The sequence below is a fragment of the Bombus flavifrons genome, chromosome 1 (assembly GCF_040668555.2).
Source record: "Bombus flavifrons isolate JBK064 chromosome 1, iyBomFlav1_principal, whole genome shotgun sequence".
In the NCBI taxonomy this organism is placed as follows: Eukaryota; Metazoa; Arthropoda; class Insecta; order Hymenoptera; family Apidae; genus Bombus; species Bombus flavifrons.
Window position 1 is genome coordinate 15738432 of NC_138442.1, and position 21450 is coordinate 15759881.

At 36.3% G+C, this 21450-nt stretch overlaps 2 protein-coding genes across 6 annotated transcripts in view; one reads left to right on the forward strand and one right to left on the reverse strand.

The window, feature by feature from the left end:
- Positions 1-6: 6 nt before the first annotated feature.
- The window catches only part of LOC138178453 (uncharacterized), a 92829-nt gene continuing 71385 nt past the window's right edge, over positions 7-21450 (forward strand). For 4 of the 5 annotated variants that reach the window (XR_011172704.1, XR_011172706.1, XR_011172705.1 and 1 more), the window contains exons 1-4: positions 7-868; positions 14325-14482; positions 17916-18229; positions 18306-18599. The gene's annotated coding sequence lies outside the window, so the exon portion shown is untranslated. Of the gene's footprint in view, positions 869-14324; positions 14483-17915; positions 18230-18305; positions 18600-20685; positions 20768-21450 lie in introns of those variants that run through there. The other variant, XR_011172708.1, reaches the window with a different exon arrangement.
- LOC138183109 (juvenile hormone esterase) lies at positions 4133-7187 on the reverse strand. The gene is made up of 10 exons (XM_069119676.1): positions 6690-7187; positions 6287-6424; positions 6022-6181; positions 5731-5916; positions 5443-5642; positions 5189-5351; positions 4947-5098; positions 4718-4865; positions 4474-4606; positions 4133-4349 (listed from the first exon to the last, which is right to left on the reverse strand). The coding sequence occupies exons 1-10, from the start codon at positions 6894-6896 to the stop codon at positions 4133-4135; spliced, it is 1704 nt and encodes a 567-aa protein (XP_068975777.1). The 5' UTR covers positions 6897-7187.

The following is a 21450-nucleotide window of genomic DNA, read 5'->3' on the forward strand; positions in this document are numbered from 1 at the left end:
CGACGCTTGGCTCGTGTGTTTTCCATTGGAACTGAGTCACGTGCCGGTAATCGGGCCAAGAGCTGTCAAATAAACGCGCGTTCCTCGGATAACGACCGTGATGATACTTCATCTCGATTAAGATGCTTAATTGGGCCGATGTAACTGCGTGTCTGACCAGTTAGAAAGTGAAATTGATACCTCTGTTGTCGTGGAACGAAGCTGGAGATTCACGAGATGAAATTGCGTCATCGAGGATTTTAACCCTCGCGACCCGATTCTGCATTTATAGTGCGTTTTCTCCATGTGATCAACGTGAAATCAAATATTTGGTGTTTGGTGTATTACGTTGCACAAAATATTTCCAATTTACACATTCTTTTCCACAGGTATAGTTTTCTTCTTAGCTTCTACACTTCATTTCCGCGGTGTCAAAGTTTTGTAATTATACGATACGAACTTTAATATGGAAATAATTAATCAGCACGTAACCGAAGCAACAAATACAATAATGCAAGTACATTTTATAACCGTCGTAAATCATTGCTCTTGAGAATGTTGAATGAAAGCTATCATAAACAAGGATGAAAAGTATAAGTAAACTGAAGTTTTTCGTTGTTGACGAATAATCAGTACTTATTATAAAGTATAGATATAATTATTTATACAAATAAATAAAATTACGTAGACAAATATACATAAATATTTCGAATCAACGTAACTCTTGTCAGAAAAAATGCATCAACGAATCGAATACTTGTCGTCCATTGATGAAGTAAACCGTTAGATTGATCTCCAACAGTCAATATTTCCAGTACAGAAGATAAAGAACATTTTTAGATGCAGACACAGTGGCCGTTGGCGAGAAATGTTCTGGAGAGTTTATCACGTGAGTTTTACTCTCAAATACACAGCGTTGTTTAACAGTTACATCATACGATCTTCGAGCTGTCGATCGAGCACGGGGAGGTTGACGCTGCGTTTCAAAGCAGTTCGAAGCCTATAGAGCGATGGTGTAAAAATCCGCGGAAACGAGGAAAAAATTTCCACCACTTATCTCGTCGGAACGATATTTTAAACTCGGATGCTTACCGACGGTTTAGCGAGATTCACACTTCCTCTTAATCCACGTTTATTCCAATTATCAGACGTAAAGATGAACCGAAACTCTTTACGAGAACAAATCTTCTTCCTTCAGTACTCCGTGACTCCACCAGTGAAAGGCATTGTGTGAAATCTAACGATGGTTTACGAAGAAATAAATTTAAAGATCCTCCAGAGATTGAATTTTCAAGCAATTAAAGCGATAATATTTTAATTTCACTGACAATTATTTGATTTTCCCTTTCTTTCAATTATTACAAGAAATATCATAGAATAGTACGATACTTTCTGGATATTATGGTATAAAATATACTCGATTAGAAAATATCCATTGTATATTAATAATATAGAAAGTAGAATAAGAGATGAAAACGCGTGTTATGATAGAAAAATCGAGCGCTGGTCGATCGATCGACGAACGTTAGTCTGTCGACGCTAACGAAGTCCAACTAAAATCGCGAACTCGAGGGAGCACTATGAGGTACATACCAGAGAGATTTCACTTTTGATCGAGCGCTGGGTCGGTCGAGTATAGCGTTCTTGTTTAACTTTGTTACGTTCTGTTGTCGAGGACACCCCGTTCTCCTGTAATCCGAGGTGCTATGGCGTCAATCAGAATTTTGCAAAACCCATGTTTTGTTAACACACAGAGCTCAACGATTTATGGACGTCTCCTTCCTTATCTCCCCTTTCTGTCTCTACCTATGTGATAGTTAATTGAAAGAACCATGAAGTCGTGATTACCATTTTAAACAAGCTGTGTTTTCTGACGTTGCGATGATTCTTCTTTTTCGAAATACGCCGAAATTTATTTTTGAGAGTAGACACTTAGAAGATTTGATTTATTAATCTCTTGGTGACGTATTTCAATTTATGTTGCATCGTTCGTAGAAACGAATATTTTATTTGTAACAATCATTAGAATGCTGCAATACTATAAATGTAAGCACTATCGATTATTGGCGCGATAATAAGATTGGAGGATAAAATATCAGTTAACTGATACGTAGCTCGGTAATAGGATTATTTTTACTACTTTGTAATAACGAAGAGAGTATTGAAAAGAGCGATCAATACGAGAAAATTGACAGAAAGATGTCCTACTTGTGAAATATTTTAGGAAGTGAAAAAGCAAATTAGTAACAATGGCTCCGTTGATTGCTCTAACTCTAACAAGGAAGAAGCACACGCGGTAGTTAAATGAATAAGAATTCCAACACTCGTTTCTTTGTCTTAATCAGGGAAGCTGTTTACGATGCATTAGAATTGTTAATTCCCATTACGTATTTTGTATGCACTTTGTTTGATACTGATATCACTTCTTCAGTCTTAGATTTCGCACGAAATTCTCTTTATTGCAGGGATTATCTTGAGGTGTTAGGACGTGTAGGGTACCAAAGAAATACTTTTTTCAATTTGAAAACAAGTTTATTACTATTATGAGACGGATTTCACGATCTTATTAGTGCGCGTTACCTGGACCGTGCTGGTACTGTTTTTCATTTGTTCGCCTTCGACTCGACTTTACTCACCACATGCAATTCCGGGTGTAATTGCGTCTACATTGTAAATTTGACTGATTGTGACTAATCGTCTGTAACTGTCTCGAGTTTTTCCTCATTTCCCTTTATATAGGTTGCCCCCGAAAGAGAAAGTTTTCTTTTCTATTGGTAGGCAAACGATTTTTTTTATTATCGAAAGCCCTTGCGCATTTTTGCAAGCCCCAGGGTTTATTCTTTTACGACGTCCTGGCCAGGGTTTTTTCTTTTACGACGTCCTGGCCTCGCACGTCATTTCGCAGGTTATGCGGCCAACACATGTGCTTAAACTCTTTCCTTTGGACCGCCACAATCTGTTCGTATCACTTAATATAAATTATGCTCGAATAAGTATTTCGTCTGACGTCAAAAATTCTGAGCTTTTTATACATTTCTACGTTTTTATAAATCTTATTTATTTTATTAATTTTATAAATTTTATACATTTCACTCGTATCTCCTCTGTCATAAATTCGATGAATCAAGAAAAGCAATTCTGTCTTCTTTAAGCCAGTTGGATCAACATTAGTACGTACGATTTACCTAAAATTTGTTAATTGTATCGCTGTATTAAATTATTTTCCAATTATTTCCAAGATCCATTCTTTGAAACACATACGTATAGAGAAAAAGTTTCGTTGCGTGAAAATGGTTACCCAATGCGTCGAGTCTATTTCACAAGGAAAGATATCGAAACGAGTTTAGCCGAGTAATTACTAGCAAAGAATTTCACGCCACATTCTTCGTTGATTTCGAGTTATTAAGACGATGTACAAATCCTTATAGGTATTTTCCTGTTTCCACGTGACAGCTTGTGTCATGCTATTAAGAATCCATTATAGATATCGTACGTATAATTTTCAACTAAAGTTTATAAATATTCGCGGGTAAGAATTATAATTGTTGTTGTTAAAAGAATACATAAAACATGTGACATTGTTTCTATGGTTTTGTTTGAGTTTGTATATCAGCCGAGATAAGATTGGCGGAATTTACCAGCCAGATAATGAATTTTGTCAGCATCTCTGAGATTTGCACGGTAGTAATGTTAAATCAGAAGTTCGTTGGTCGAAAAAAATAAGTTCTATTCTCCTGATTTCTTTTCTTTCTTCAAATTACTTTCAAATTATTTTGAACGATATACATAAATTTAAATGAATTTCGATATCTTTGTTTGTGCATGGTTTATCGAAATTCATTTGCATGAAAATTTATACCTTATTTCTATACGTATCTGCGTTAATTACTATCTGAAAGATAAGCTAGGCATATAAATGCTATCTTTTTACTGTTCTTCTGTTGGAATTGAAAATAGACTATTTCCTGACTCATCAAAATATGTTTTTCATGTTACAATATCGAGATTTCGTTTGTGGTCTTAATATTATATTAACGACTCTCGACAAAATTTTGATTATCGTTCTGAGCTTTAATAATTGTTGAAAGAAGCTCGAAAAGATGAACACAGCTTTTCTTCTTAATTTTATTAAACGTAACAATATACAACAATATCAGACACAATTTAAAAACTTTATAGGCTTGTTCACGCAAGACGAAACCAGTGGCAGTATCCTGTAGTACAATCTTTCGAAACTTTCAGTCTTTGCATCGATCAAACGTTTATGCATCGTGGAAACTGTATTAATGTCTAGTTGAAGACCATTGTATCCAGAATTTGTCCAATTGACGTCGAGATGTGAACGACTATGATTCTTTGGAGTAGGATCTCTGAGAAAATAAAAACATATATAATTTTTCTGAATGTATTAGTACGATACTATCAATATGTAGTATAAATATATAAAATAGTATAAGTAATTAAGTATCTATTTCATTTTCTAATTAATCGGACCCGTATTTGGCGAAATTAGCCCACAGCTTCACCATCTTTTTTCTGAATCGATTGAATCTATGTCTCGGATTTGTAGGTGCACGAAGTGCATTTGAATTGAATATGTATCCAACATCGTCAAAATGAGCAGTCCCTGAAAGAACTCTCAATCAATTCCAGAAATACCATTCTTTATATTTTATATTTTGTTTTACGTTTCTATCCTTCATATGTAACGGCATAGTATGTATTTTCAAAAATGTACCATTCAATGGATTGTGATCAACTATGTGCCAAGAGTACTTTGATTGATACGATAATCTGTAATAATAGGTAGAGTAACCCTTATTGTGCGTAGTAATTAACCTTTGAGTCAGATCTATGGGGCCAGAGAAAAGTATATCCATCGCGATCTATAAATGTTAACGATATTATTACAAAAAGATAAGAAAGACTATTGTTATATAGAGATAGTAAAAAGAAATCATTTTTACCTTCTCCAGCTTATTATAACTGGTGTTAAAAAAATTGCATATAATTTGCGCGAATAGAGCTATTGGTTCTTTGGTATACTTCCCATTATATGTATTTATGCTCTGGAGATACTTTCTGGCCCAGTCGATCATGTTTGCCACTCCTATTGGCGCTAAACGTGTCAAACGTAAGTGTATTTAGTATCATACGGTATAATAATATAGCGCAATTAATATTATTAGAAGATAATTGTGATACTTACGACCTAGGAAGAGAAGAATTTCGTTGCGAGTGTAACCCAACATCATATCGTGATGATAGAAGTCTCCATTATGATATTTTGTTATAGGACATTCTGTTAGAAACGAGCTGTTGGTAGGATCTATATCGGGATTTTCTATAGTCGGTCGAAATGGCAATATATTCTAGAAATATAGGAAATCATGGAATTTGAATTAATATGTGACGATATTAAAATTTCCAAGTAATCAATCCAGTATTAGTAGGATTAATTACCAGGTCAATTTTTTCCGCTGCTCTTATAAGTTTGATCGCAGGTACGTGACGAAGATAATTCAACAAATCATCCCTGCTCTTAGGTACGTAATTAAGAAAGCCAGCGAGTTTATAAGCATTCTGAATCATCTGTTCCGGTGTATGGTACGCCCAGGGGCACAACGGTGTGCCACTCATGCTAATCGATCGACGAAACAGTCCTGAAAAAGTGAACGATATAAAACAAGAAATAAAAATCCAAAACAAAAAAAAAAAAACAGAAGAATAGCGAATATTTTAAAAATGTACCTCTGGATCGTTCAGATAACATGTGAAAACCGATGGAAGTGCTGCCAGCACTTTCCCCAAAAATTGTCACTTGTTCTGGATCGCCCCCAAACGCGGCAATATTGCTTTGTACCCATTGAAAAGCCAACTGTTGATCCTTTAAACCAGCATTACCCGTTGCGTTCGGATGATTTAGCGCCAGAAATCCTGGAAGATTAATTAATATTCTACGAAGTAACTAAAAGCTGCCTAAATTAGGCAACCATAAAAAATTAATTTCAAACGAAGAAATATCGTTTGTAATGGTAATACCTAAAACGCTAAGTCGGTAATTGAAGGTGACCAAAACAACATCTTCTTCCATAAAGAAATCAGGTCCGTATAAGGACGAATTACAATGACCAGACATATAGCCACCACCGTATAACCACACCATAACTGGTCTCAATCTTACTTTACCCTTGAATATCATCTATTAATAACGATTGTATCTTCTAAAGTCTTTGGTCCAGAAACTCGGTAAACTTTATCGAAATTATTTAGTATCAAATCTCTACGAGATTGAAACAATAATTACCTCACGAGTATACACGTTCAGATACAAGCAATCCTCGTGACCATTAAATACGCTCGTCACGTAATCCGACTGAGGACACATATTGCCCTCTTTGAAAGCATTTAACACACCTTTCCATGGTTCTTTCGGAACCGGAGGCTGCAATAATCAAAACAAATGAAACGATTATATGGAATATCACTGAAGCATTCTGTACGTAAGTCGAAATCACTGTTATTATATTTATTAGAAATATAACTGTTACAATACATTGTTAGAAATATTTATTTTTCCCTCGTAAAGAGATACTTATTTTTCATATGACTTTTATTTTGATATTTTTGGTACGAGTTTCATATTGTAATCAGCAATGGAAGTCAGATCAAGAATATTCGGAAAAAAGAACTATTTTACTTAATTTCACCTTAAATCTCAAGTCACCAAGGGGTGGTTTCGCATAGGGAATCCCTTTGAACGAAGAATATTTGACTGAATTCCATACTGTGCGCAACACCAAACCACGAACAGGTCCACTAAGTGTTTCAACAACGAAAGTCCGAGGGGAACTGATGATGAAATATGCCAACGATGAAATTAAAAGAACAAAAAGGTAGACATTTGCGCCATTCATGCTGATTCCTTAATGAAGGTATCGAAACTGTTGAAATTGTACGAATATAAGAAATACTTGTATTGACTAGTTGATCTTGACACTTTTGGAACCTTCGCTCCAACGAATAATAAGTAAGCCGAATATTAATCAGCTTAACCAGCATTCTAATTTTGCACAATATGCAATTCTCAAACTACAGTTTCGGAGTTTCGAATTTCACCTGACGATACTGTTACTTATCGAAGTTGCATCGGTGGTGCGAATTTATTTGGGTGAATCATTGCCTAATTATTTACACGTTCCTTTTTCATAAACAATCGATGAAATATCAAAGCGATACTTGCTATCTTTTGTATATTTTGTATATCTGATCGATCAATGACTGATATTGAAATTACTACATAGATAGATATGGTAAAGATACAAGTTGTGGATAGAAAGGACTTCAAATAGTAAGAAGTAGTTATGGATTTTCATGAGACAATTCATATTTTTATAAACACAATTAAAGAAATAAAATTTAAATTGAAATATATTTTATTTACTATATCTTATAGCGAATATATTCTATATGTTACATTTTACCTTATATATATATTATATGTTTTAGCATTTCACGTACATTCCGTGTACTTTTACATTCTAACATTAAATAATAGAAACAGAAAGCTATGAACTACATTAATAACAAGGACAAAAGAGTGGAAAGAATAAATAATAAAATAAACCAATTAACCTTCTTGCTACGTAACTGGGACAAGCTACAGCTTCCGGACGGTAGAAAATAAAAAAAAAAGTTTCAAAATAGACAAAACGAAACGGTTCCCAATGTTGCATCACGTGATGTATACAGTCCGCTTGAAGTGGAGACATTTTAACGATTTGATAAATTGCTTCGACCTGTATGCCAAAGCGCTTTCTGTTGCGGGAATATCACAGCGAAAAGGTTAAACGATCAAACGCTTCTTATTAATTGCGACTGCATATGTATATTATACCTTCTTTTGAAAAGAATGTGACAAATTACACATGCGCAGTCAACATAGGACGAAATGCAAAATAAATGGCTTCTGTCAGAAGAAAGACACTGCTTTTGGATCATCTCCAAACGCGATGATATCCTCTTTAAATCATACCAAAGTCATCGTGTAATACTTCGTTGTGATGATATCTGCTGTATGTAGATGATTTAGGAACGATAACGCTGCTAGATTAATTTCGAAACATTAATTTGAGATATTAATCTTCAATTAGCATGGCGTAGATCAAATTACTAACAAGGCAATGTATTTACTTTCATACGATTTTCATCGAATTTTTAACTTATCGCGATTTAGCAAAAAATTAAGTAATCTCTATGCTATTTCATAAATATCTTGTAAACCCTTAAATATACGAAAAGATATCATAAAAATTGTTTGCTATGTCGTGATAGAAATAAATTTTTCTGGTGAAAATACATTAAACGACTGGAGAAATTTCAACGTTATCTCAATTATTTTTTCAATTAAAAGGAAATTTAAAGCAAAGGAACGCTTGGAAGCGAAACGAGAGAAGGTTCGTGAACGAAACGTTCCACATTCTCTGGGTACTTGAAACGTTGCTAACTTCTGCTGAGTTTCACTTGAATTTCTTCTACGCTCAGCCCTCGGCTGCCTCCTTAAGTTCAACATCCGCGCTTTTTTATTGTTAGCTACAGGGAAAGGGTATCGAAGTTGTTGCTTTATAATGGAAGAGCCAATACGTGATCGCCTCTATAGGTTCTTTTCATGCCTCTCGTAACGTCGACAGGAACTATTATATAACAGGTGACTTGTTACGGAGCTATCCGTGACTCTTCTCTTCTTCCACGTCTGTCTATCGACTTTGCAAGAGTTGTAAAATTATGATAATAATTAACTAAGGGAAACATATTACAAATTTGATTGAGAAAACGAAGAACGAATAACGAATTTAAAAGTCTCTATAAGTAATTACTTAAAAGAAAATTTTAATATTTAAAGATCCAAAAGTCGAAGAATTGAAAAATTGTTTATTTCAGAAATGCGAATGTTCTGTTAATTTTAACGTTGTGAGAGAAGAGAAGGGGTGAGAAAGGAAGGAAAGAACCAAAAGACTTGTAAATATTGTATAAACTGTAAATATTGTAAATAATCCATGTATTCCGAGAAGGGAATCATTGACTTAAAGAAAAAATCCTAATCTTTCGATTGTATATGTATAAAAGCCTAGAAAAAGAAATGAAAATAAATCAATAAGTATGTATTTATCCGAAAGTTTTCCTTAGTTAAGAAACAGTGGATGGAGAGTAAAAAAATAACACTGGTATGGTTAATACGTCTTTTTCTACGTGTCTATTTATTATGAAAATATAATACAAAACATCCTATGTTGTATTACATAGATAACAATGCTCAATTAACGTTTTATTCCCTTTTGTCTTGTAACGTTACCATCCAACACTATGAGAAGTATATCAGGATAGGTAAAGTTCGTGTTCTCTTATTCCGTGTTCTTCATCTTCGTCGTTTTTTTCTCTTTTTTTTCTCGTTTTTCCCTTCATTTTTTTTTTCGTTTTACTTCGTTTGGAGGAAAAAGGCCCGATATTACAGAGAGAGAAGATACATATAATAGACGAGAGACGTTACAGAGCGAAAAATTACAAACTGGAACGGAGAAACGAAAGTGTCCTGGTGTTCTTTTTCTTTTAGTGTTGTGACTCACATATTCGTATTTTGTTTGTTACAAAAACGGTAGTCCGTTCGAACGAGCGGAACAGGAACAAGGGCGGGAGCTTATTTTCCATTTCTTTCACTTTTTTTTACCATTTTTTCTTTGTTTTTTCTTGTTTCTTTTTTTTGGTTTCGTTTGACTCATTCGTCTGGGCTTCGTGGGTCCAGGAATAAGGGTTCAGGGAAACGGGACTCTCTTCTTGTTTCGCGTGTCGATGCACAAATTGGAGTTTTGTATTAGCGCTAGTTTACAAATAATACAAATGTATGTAAATATCGTTATTATAATAATAGGTTCCCTCTTAGCGAGAAAGAAGCTTAAAGCTAATTCATCTAGCGTCACTATCGTTTTCACACCATGCTAATACTACGTATTCCAGGTGGTACCCGTGAACAGCTTTGTCATAGTCAGTCGAACTTGTTATCGACCAGATGTGGAAACATCAGTGAGTAGGTAATTAGAAGGGCGAAAATAGAGGAAATTACTGGCTGTCGAATAGAGACATCGAAAACAAACAACACGTGATTAGTGTCCTTTTTATCCGTCGCTCGCTAAATAATCCTTTGCTCGAGATAATACTTTACAGATAAACTAACACATTTTTTGACAAAATAAATAAAAAAATATCGAGGATCGAGTAGACTAAAAGAGGATGGAAATAAGCTTCTAATATTTCCAATCGGAAAAAGATAATCTCTCAGACGATTCAAAGAAGGAAGAAACCTTATGGAAAGTTTTAAACAAGTTAGAAATACTCAAGGATAAAAAATATATAAAAAGAAGGTGGACTGAAAATAGGAAGATAGTAACAGTTATCAAAGTTTTCGAAGGAATATGAAGATTTTTCATAAGTTGCACTCTATTCAACAATGTATTGTCAATCATTTCGTTCTCGAACGGATAGCTAGCTCAGCTGTCACAGGCACCGAGTGAAATACATTAGCGATTCTACGAATAACTCTATATCGCTACCGTTTTTTTTTTTGTTATTTCATTATTAGGCGAAATTCGATCGACGAGGGTTCCCGCCGTTGCCGCCGGATACACCGTAGGAAATTACATCGTCGACGACGATCGTGGCTTCGGTTCGCGTCGCGGAAGGGAGATACACCGGCGAGGTTAAAGGGGTGATCAGAGGAGGGTGTAACTCGCACGGCAACAGGAACCCCGGACGAGCTGGTCGACCTAGGCAATTAGTGTCATCTACGTAAATGCTAAGTACAATTAGCACTACGGTCAGAATAAATTAATGACTATACATAGTGTCCACCTGTGGTGTGTTCTGTGACCCGAGTATCTGGGCGTTCATGCGTGTAAGTAATTATAATCGTGCGTGTCTCTGTTTGTGTTCTGTCATGTTGCGTGTCTTATGTGTGTTAATACGTATTTCTGTATTTATGTACGTGTGTGTAAAGTGTCATGAAGGAAAGTAGTGTCGAGTGTTCAGTGTATAATACCTACGGCGTTTTTCTCCGCGGTTATTAATATCGTTTACCTTTAGTACCTTTAATCTCGTTAATTACCTTTTAACTCTATATTGCTCTTTGTATTGCTTCGGCGGCAGTATAGCCCTACGTAGTCATGCAAGGTATAATTGTATTATTTTTTTTTTCGTTAATAGATATAATATAACTGGTATCTCTCTTCATCGCCGTTCAATGAGAATTATAACGTCGCGATAAATAATAATATCCGACCGACGATAACCGGTAATAATCGTAATTATAAATGAAAATAATAGCAGCAAGAACGACAGTTGATTGTAATAATAACGATGATAAAAGAATCGTTATCGAATGTTAAGTAACTCGGTTGGTTTCGTGTTGTGATTTTCTTCTCGTTGTTGTGTATCTGTTTAAGTTCACGCGTTGACGCGCAATAACGCGAACGACGGTACTAATCATCAAAGCGATAAATCATTGTAATAACGCCAGCCTACCAGTAATTCGATATAATTTCATCGGTAATACCGTGTCAACGTATCTATATAAATATATATAGTTAACTTCGCGTTCTGCGTGTGTACGGTTTAATTTCTTACGTAAAAGCTATAAAATATGGATACCTGCACAATTGTATTTTTTTTTGCATTTACTTCTCTACTCTTTCATTCTTTCTGTTACTGTTATTCCTTTTTTTTTTTGTTACATTCACTCACGTCCCTCTCGTTCTTCTATTTGACAATTTTTGTTCATATTCGCTCTCTCACTCTCGCTCACATTTTCTTCAAATCTTTACGACGAAACATAATATTATTATTTTTGCGCTCTCTACTCATTCGTCGTACCGTCGCTATTTTCTTCGAACTAAAGTTCGAATACTATAATATATATATAATATTTTTTTATGTATATAATATATATATATATTTATATATATAATAGATTTATGTATATCAATGTAACCAGTGGTGCGCGTTTTGTCGCGCTGCATCGTATTACTTCATCTTATAAAAGCCATCGCTAGTCTCCTCGTCTTTTCTCATTCTTTTTTTTTTTCTTTAATTATAATAATAACTCTTACTAAATCGTTTATTAGGCTCACTGTATGGTGTGTCTGTGTTTACATGACTATGTGGATGGGTGCGCGCGCGCACGTGCGTGCGCTCATGTAAAGATGATTCATTATCTACGCCTATGCCTACCATTCTCTTGCTCGTATTCTCTCCTTTCACACACACTCGTTCTCTCTTTCGTTCATTTTTCGTCTTCGCTAATTATTCATTTCCTTTCTCGGTAGTTTATTATCGTAACGAGTAGCAAATAATTGTTCACTACGTTAATGTGTACGTGTGTGTATGTTTGACTGTTCGTGATCCAGACTTGTAACGTCGGTGTGTGATCCTGCACCGCTAAGTCATCATTACAATTAAAATTATTAAGGTTAAAAATTCATCGGCCTATTCATACTTTTTTTTTTGCGCCGTTATTATTATTTATATTAATCGGTCGCAAAGGTACCTCATCGAGGATCCGCGACCGCCTACGAAGTTATTGCTTTTGAATACCCCGGCTTCCTTGGGAGCATCCAATTGGAACAATATCCTGTAAATATCAGTCGCACTTTGGAGGAGGCAGGGATTTTTTTACGCGGTTTGTTTTATTTTTCTTTTTTTGTTCTTGTTGTTGAATTGGTGTGTGTCGTTTTGTTTTTCCTCGAGAATACTATCACAATGCATACAATATCAATATCTATATGCGTTATAGGTTAGGTTAAGGTTCACCTTATATCACATCCGTCCCTAACGCGCCGTGGTATGCGTCGAACGAGCTCACGAGGATCTACGTGGGACGATGCTTTGGAAGCACGATTTTTCAGCTAAACGACAACGTTTTCTTCGTCACATTAAACGTAAATTTCAAGCTGGCTTCCAAACGATAATACACTGCTATACAATGTTAATAATACGCATCGATACTTACTGCGTCCTACGATATCATAATTATATTATACAATTTGGTGTTCTCGTATTGTTCGTTTCATTAACTTCCAGGCTAACGATTTTTTAATTGATCGCAAAATATCTATCTCGAACGTCATTAGCATAACCTAGCAGAACCCGAGCGACACTCCACGGCGATTAGCTCATTAATTTAGGTTCGCAATCAATAATAACAATAATAGTAATCATAGTTCGCAATCATTATCGTCATCGTCGTAGTCGTTGTTAATAATTGGTACTCGCAAGCGTTTTGTAATCTCGGATCGTCGCTCGATATTGCTTCGTCGTATTCTTGCTTGTATCTTTCGTCTTCATCACGCACATGTATCTTGTTTGTCGCTTCTTTTTACCTGTAATTGACACTGTCCGTACTCGTTGAAACGCATAAATGCACGCTAACGAATAATTTTACTGATGTATATAGGCACTTTTTTCTTCGTTCTCCTTTTTTCTTCCTCTCTTATTCTTTCTCGTTCTATACCCCTGGCGCTCTTATCTCGTTCTTACACTATCCCAAAACAACAAACTGCGCTACAAATTTATGTATCTATCAACCTTGTTAGTCTCTTTTTTTTCGATAAGGAAAGCTCGCAGTTCCAAAGACAGACCTCTATGTTTAGATAGTCGTTTCTTAAAGCTAGAAACGTCACGGAATCGAATCAAAACTCACGCGTACCACCTCGACGAAGAATCATCAAACCATCTTCGTTAACAGAATTCGTTCGATTTACAAAAGGTTATCAGAGACAAATAGTGAGAGAATAGGGAAGCAATAGAAAACAGTATAGAGGGAGTAAGCGAACAGTTTTGTCGTTTTGTGTCCGCTAACCCTTCTACCAAGCTTTACGTTGTTTAGACAGGAAGCGGTATATGTAATAATAGAGAAGTTGGTTAGTAGAGAAGAATAAAGCCACATGGAGACGGAAAGTCGAAGCCGAAACAGGAAAAGGTATAGCGACAGACAGGAGAATTTCGAGCGAGAGGCTTCTGTTACATTTTCGCACCTGTTTCTGGACGTAGTTCTTCAGAGGTTATTCGTATCTGTTTTAATAATTCGATTTAAAGAACTCAAATTAGAAGGAACAGATTTTAATATCTTTGCTAGATACGCGAAGGAAAAAAGATTCTTTTTTCGCCTGGTCATTTTCATCGTTCATATAAAAACAAGGTATAACGTGAGATCTCTACGTCCACAAAACACCAGCGTCGTTATACTCAGTGCGTCTACTATGTTCGTTAAAGTTTAATTATTAATTGCGAACGCTTTGCAGATCTTGCGACTGATGTTTTCTCGTGCGCATATAAGTCACAGACGAAGTGGAAAATACAGTGAACAGTGAGAGTCTTAGAGAGAAATTTCTTGTGACACGAGAAGTGAGAAAAGTGATCATCAGTAGATTCCCACTAAAATCGAACCATTCGTTTATATGTAAGTACAAAATATGTTTTGCAGGTTTGTTTTAATTATCGACACCACGGCATCTTTGACGATCACTTTTGTCCGATCTTTCTTACTGACTGAAAATGCGCGCGAACAACATCGAAGAGCGAAGAAAGTGACATTTGACTAACATATACATACATAGTTGCATTTGTTGACTACGAAATTTCACGATTTTTTTTATTTTCGTTTGTTCTTTTTTTTTGTACTTAATATCACTGCTATAAACTTTGGTTAGCTTGCTACAATGTTTAATTAAACTAACGAGACTCTTACGAATTTATTGACTCGTTATTGACTCGTTTCTAGTTCCTTGAGCAATACTGATCGATCGATCGCGCGCATTTTTCGTTGGACGTTTGCTATCGAGTGTCACACATAGAACGAGTCTCGTGGGAACCCGGAGTCATTTTTTAAAACGATTATTAGGCGGCGTAATGTGTTATTGCTTATGTAGATAATCTTGTAACGATGACCCAATAGCATGCTCGAACTTTCATACTTCTGTCAATTTACCATTAACCACCTCCTTTTATGCGTTAAACGAAACTACGCATTTGTCTTTCTTTTTTTCTTTTTCTTTTTTTTTTTTTTTTGAAATGAAACTTTCTTCCAGCATCAATTTTTATTTTCTATACGTATATATTTTCTGTTAATGCAACTCAAACGAGGCTGTGCGACTCCGTATCAGTTTTGTTTCCTACGTGTTTAAGATTTATGAGCTTCGACCATCTATTGAGACGTGTTACAAGTTTCACTCGCAACATGTTATCGTGTTATCGAATATGGTCAATCATCGAAGTTTCCATACTTAACGGTGTTCGAATATTTGTACATACTCATGGACATTACACACGAAAAATTATTCTACATTCGAGTATTGCTTTTGACTTGACTGGAGTACGTGCGACTAGTTCTACTATCAGACATGAGCCGAATCGTTAATTTATCAGCGAAATTAAGGTATCACTTTTTCATCTTTGAGCTCGCGTCGAAGCGCCAGTTCGCAACAAACGCGACGTTCGCTGCCGCTTCGACGATCGTCCGTGTGGTCCAGTCGTTTCAATTTAAAAAACATGGCGTTCCATATAATAATATTATTGACACGTTTTCTTATTTCCTTATTGAGTATTACACCAAGTATAATTGAACATTTAATACAACATTTTTTTTTTACTAATTTTCTTGTTCCACGAACATTAAACATCGACGACACAAATGTGGTTACACAAGTAGCCATTTAATCTCGTGTTTGAGCATTATTGCTGTAAAGTTGCGTGCAACTCTTCTTGTTTTCTCAACACGTTCGTGTATACGTGAAAGATTTGCACGCGATGCGATTATTCACGAAACTGATGTCCACCATGCAGCTTTTACGAGCAATTTCTCAACAGTTTCAAATACAAGTTCGATCGAATTTATTTTCTCATTTTTATATCAAATCTTTATGAATGCATGATATCACTTTTCCTAAGAACGAAACATAAATTTTTAAAACGACAACGAAAACGTCCGATGTGTTCTTTGCGAAGTTTTCAATAAATTCGATTACCCATCAGGTTCCCTTCTCTCATTAAGGCTCTTCAACCCAGCATTTCGTTGCATCTAACGATCCTCGATAAATTTCGTCTCCGCGTTAAAGCGATCGCCAATTTCAGTGATTTTAGCCTTGTAATCACGTACGTATAACATCTCAAACCTATATTCGAGAAATTACCCGAGAATTTACCGATTTTGTATGTGTTACGTTTGCCCCGTGTCATGTGCCTGCAATTAGGTTAGGAATCTACTGGGATTTAGGTCACCGGATGCAATCAGCGTTTAAGGATTAATCATACGTGAAATTCATATATCGTTACCCCAGTTTCTGTGCGAATAAAAAAAAAGAAGATAACTGTCCAACATTATCGCAAACTCAATTAAACTGATTCCAATTTTTCTACAGAATTGCATTGACGATTATTAATTACGATCGATAACTACTCATATGACATTGGTAGCTGACCAATATATGTTTTAGTGGGTATTGGCAATTACGATACTGTACGCGATTGATATCAGCTGCAACTGAAATTACTATTGACGTATATTGCAATTTACACAGTCACGTTCCATATTTACTAGTATCCATGTTAATTAAGTTTATAGTTATTATCCCTAATCTGTTCTGTGTGATCTATTTCGATATACAGTAATTTCTAGAACAAATCTTTTTAAATTAAATTATGCAGTAGTTAAATTTTGCACGATTCGTCGTGACTCTTAAAATACAATTGAGAAGCAGCAAGAAACTGGGGAAACGCGTAAAACCACGGGTGATTGTATCGCACATGTTGTTTCGCGAAGCGAAGAAACTTAAAATTAATTCTTATGCTTATGACCAACGATTCCGGGCAATGTCACGTTGAGATTGGCTTCTGCCATCTACCATCCGAAAAAAGCAACGACCGTTACGCGATCACGAACGAACTAAGGAGATAAAAGAAAAGTAACTAGATCCTTCACGCCGATATTTATCGAATATTGGCCCAACTGGGAACCCAGTTCTCGCCAGTATAACATTACTTACTTTATAGTGTACCTCGTCTCGTGAGACTCTTATATACTATATGCTTTAAAGTTTTCACCTTTGCTACTATTTTGTTAATCCTACTAACTCCATTACATCGTTACATCGTTTCTATGAGCTTCTTATTTACACTATAGAACGCGGAGAAAGGGGAACCAAAGGGAAACAGATGCGACCGAACGAAAGGATCGATAAAGACAGATGAATGGTGTAATTAATCCGTAGTAGGCGATAATTAGGCGAGTTTCGTTAATCCGCTAATGCATATACATATGTATATACTATGGATGTATATAGTGTATATATAACATATTGTGTTTATGCATCAAGAGTGTGCGTGAGCGTTCGGATTTATTACGCGACTGTCCTCGTTCGTCCTATTCCTAATAAATAAACTGCGAATGTCTGTGTTTATGCAACTTTATATCTTCATAAAGATAACCAAAGGAATGGAACCTAAATGGAAACTCGTTTTACTTACTAAATAATACAACAAGCACTTGACTTTGGATATCTTATATATTTTTGCCTGTTATATACATATATTTTCTAGCCTTTTGCACTTAATTATCTATAGATGCATAAACACATCCGCAGTTTACTGATGAAACTTCACGCTCTTTCTTCGTTGCATCGCTTCTGTTAAAATATAAAATAGAATTATTTTTCTTTCTATCTTTAGCCTTTTATCGTATTCGACTGTACCGAGCTCTTCGTGTCCCTCTGCTTTTTCAACCTTTCGAAAGAGAAATAAAGGGGTGCCGTTGCACGATCGCGCTTCGATATTCAAATTTACGTGTGCATACGCGTAAATCTATGTACATAGCTTTATAGACCTCGACGGTTTTGCAGGTGGCGCGATCAGCGAGGAACTAAGGTGAGCAATATTTGGCGGTTTGTTGCAACAAGAACAATCTTTTCGTTGTTGATACCGTGAAACAATGGTGTTGAATGTTGTATCGTTGCTCTCTGCAATGTTATCGAAGGAGCACGGACGCCGACATTTTTAAGTAAATTCGTGAGATTAAATTGAAAACGAAAGTAATCGTTTGAAACGAAATCAAGCATGAAGTGTCAGCGTAGTTGCGAAGTGTTAATACGTATTATCCTGATTATTCGTGTTCGAAAATTCGTTACATCGTCAGGATGGGTACCTGGCATTCAAGGTAATTTCTATTTGTATGTTATACATCTTTTATATTCAAATCTTCCTCGATATATGCTTCAAATTTTGAATTCCAGAAGAACGAACTATTAATCAAGCAATTTTCAAAAGACTGCATCTACACTTGCCTATCGATAGTGGTATGTTTGAAAAACAAAGTGATAACCTAATTTACCAATATATCGTCGTTTTGTACGACAAATATATTCGAACGAATGTCTTTCTATACGTGCGTATCTTTGATAGTAATCGGCATAACCACGAGCGGAGAAACAAATGGAAACTCCAGTGCGAACGAAACCCGGCGAAAATAAGGTCCGCTGAGCACGGATGAATCGATCGTGAGAAACACGCTTCCGGTGGCTACCTTGGTGCGTACATATGTACTTAACGCTAGAACTAGATCCTGAACACATCGTTCTCTAAGTGACGTCGTGCTATTAAGCGCATCTTATTATCATCGACGGAGTCTAAGGTACTCGGCCTCCTCGAACCTACTGCAAAACGAGGCTGCGTTCTCGATTCCCGTATATATAATATGGATATATCTGTCGAGACATACGGAATAATAGGGGTAGTATTGTATTCCTTATGCGTGGCTTAAATTTTAGTGAGTTCATGTCTTACACGAAAAATCACGTTTGGCGAAAGCTACACGAGTTCCCTTAAATAAATTATCGTTTACGCTTTCGTTCGGAATATATAAAATATATTATGTATGATAATATATCGTATATATCATAACTGTGTACACTAAGTTATCGACTATCCCTATATTGCGTATATATTATATTAAATCGAGACAAAGGACCCGCGTTTTATGTTCATCCAAAGGTTCAGGCGTTCGATTCGTACTTCTTTTCTACGGATAATATAGTCACGTTCACTGAATAAGCCACGGGCGCGGTTCGAACCAGGAACAATCTTTGGCTCGCTTTATTATGCGACAACTGAGGGGTCACGTTCATACGAGTGTCCGATTCGTCTTGGAACAGGGGGGTGGGCGGTTGTCTAAAAATGGTCTGCCGAGGTGGTCATTGAAATATTATTTCTCGCCCTTCAACAATACAGTCTGAACTATTTACGCTACTTTTTCAAACGACAAATAAATATTCGTTGAACCGAAATGTTCTAATATTGCAGATAGAGAAACACCGGTGCCAAGTACAATATAATCACGGGATTAACCATTACTTGAAATTGCGTCGGAGAAGCGTTCGCTCGTCTATCTTTTTCGTCATCCTCTTCATCTAATTTCCTCCTCTCCCTCTTTGTTTCTCTTTTTCTCTTTTTGCTTATACTAAGGCAACTAACGAATAGTTAAAAAATTGTCAAGGCTCTTGTTGGAAGGATTATAAAACGCGACGCGTCCAGGATGTCGTTCATCCATCGTTATCGTTGTCTCGATCAACAACATTTCACCGACAACCGTAACGCGCCACTTCATATAACACGAACGACACTATCTCAGAACGAGAGTCTCGTTCTTAAAACGCAGCAGAATTGGTGATCGCTAGTTTCTGACGTTGCGAGTTTTGCTGTCTCTGCTGTTCTCTCTCTCTCTCTCTCTCTCCCCCTCTCTCTCTCCCTCTCTCTCTCTCCCTCTCTCTCCCTCTCTCTTACACGAAACCGTAAACTATATGAGTAAAGCGACGAAATAACGAATGTGTTCCCACAATGTGTTCGCGTTGCTTGTTCGCGTCAGTCTGACAAGACAAGATTCGCTTAACGTTACTTGTGTTCCGCCTGCTCTCATCGACACTATTCGTTCGACTGTTAAATTACTACAGCGAAGATCGAAACGTAGCCTTAGTCAGAGGAGAGATTGCGCGACAGTGTTCCAAGTTCAGACAAAGTTTCGGAGAATTGCTAGCGACAGTGCAGAGCGTTCTGATAGTCTTTGGTCGTTGAGAGATTCTCGTTCGACAGATACTTTGAGGAAATACTTGATTACTTTTACCGTATTTTGGAAACTTCATAGACTGTCGAAATAATTCATAATGGAATCATCATAATGGAATGCGAGAAAGCTCGTCGAGTCGTTTGAGTCCCATCGTATTTTCGATTAAAATTAATCGTAGCAATATTTTGGAAATACTGTCGGAAAATTGGTTTCGTAACTGGTCCTCTCCTTTGGCGATCGAAATGTAATTAATTCGATCGCGTCGATAACACAGAAAATTGCATTCGAGAACAATTCTAGTCAGCGATGTAGGTCGCATCTGGTTACTCTTCGCGATCGAGGATCGCTAGGTGAGCAAATTGAATTTAATTGCCGGATTTACCGCCTGGTCATGTGATCGAGAAAGTCTTATGCGCTTTATATAATAGTATTTAACTGTTGCACAACGTGGTTGTACAGGAACTTAAGAGCATCCTACGATAGTCAATAGTATCCAATAATGATGTTACAATCAATTAGAGATATATATCTTCTGATTTGTATGTTTCTTCCAGAAGAAGATAAGAAATTATAACTGCGGCGAGATAGACGACACGACGAGCTTAGAGATTGATTTTCCGATTGAGAAGGAACGTCAGACAAACGTAGTTGAAGATTCTTGTTGATCATCGATCGACACTCGAGGGAGACAGGAGATAGACACGGCGAAGATCTCAGCCGTCGATAGAAATTCACGAAAGTGCACAGACACTCGAGATAGGAACAGAAGGAATAGCACGGACAGTCGCGGACAGGAGCAAGCTGGAAGCAGCGATAGTTGCGACGAACTTGTCTTTGATCGATCGACAATTGTAAAAGACCGTGATATTCTTGATAGTTTCATTTCTGTAATTACGATCTGTCAAAAATGTCAGAGATGCTTACAGTGCTAACTCAGCATCACAAACTCTGTGTGGTATACACAATTTCTTATTTCAAACTCGCCAAAGATTTTCTCGTTTAAGGAATTTTCACTTACGATCATTTCAATAAAACTTCGATATAATTTTACATTAGTACAAATCGATAATTTAAAATAGAGTAAATATTGCACGAAATTTTCAATCCATGAACTTCACGCAACTATTTACACTGCTGTTCCAGCGAATAAAAACGCGCAGCGCTGTCCGTTCGAGTAACGCTAACATAAATAACGTCAAAAGCGAGAAGCGATTAGTAGATAAGCGAAGGACGTTCGCTGTAATTAGAGGAAAATTAGACTACGAATTACAGAGCTACACGATAGATTTATCTAATAGAGTACGTAGTTTTGTGTTCGT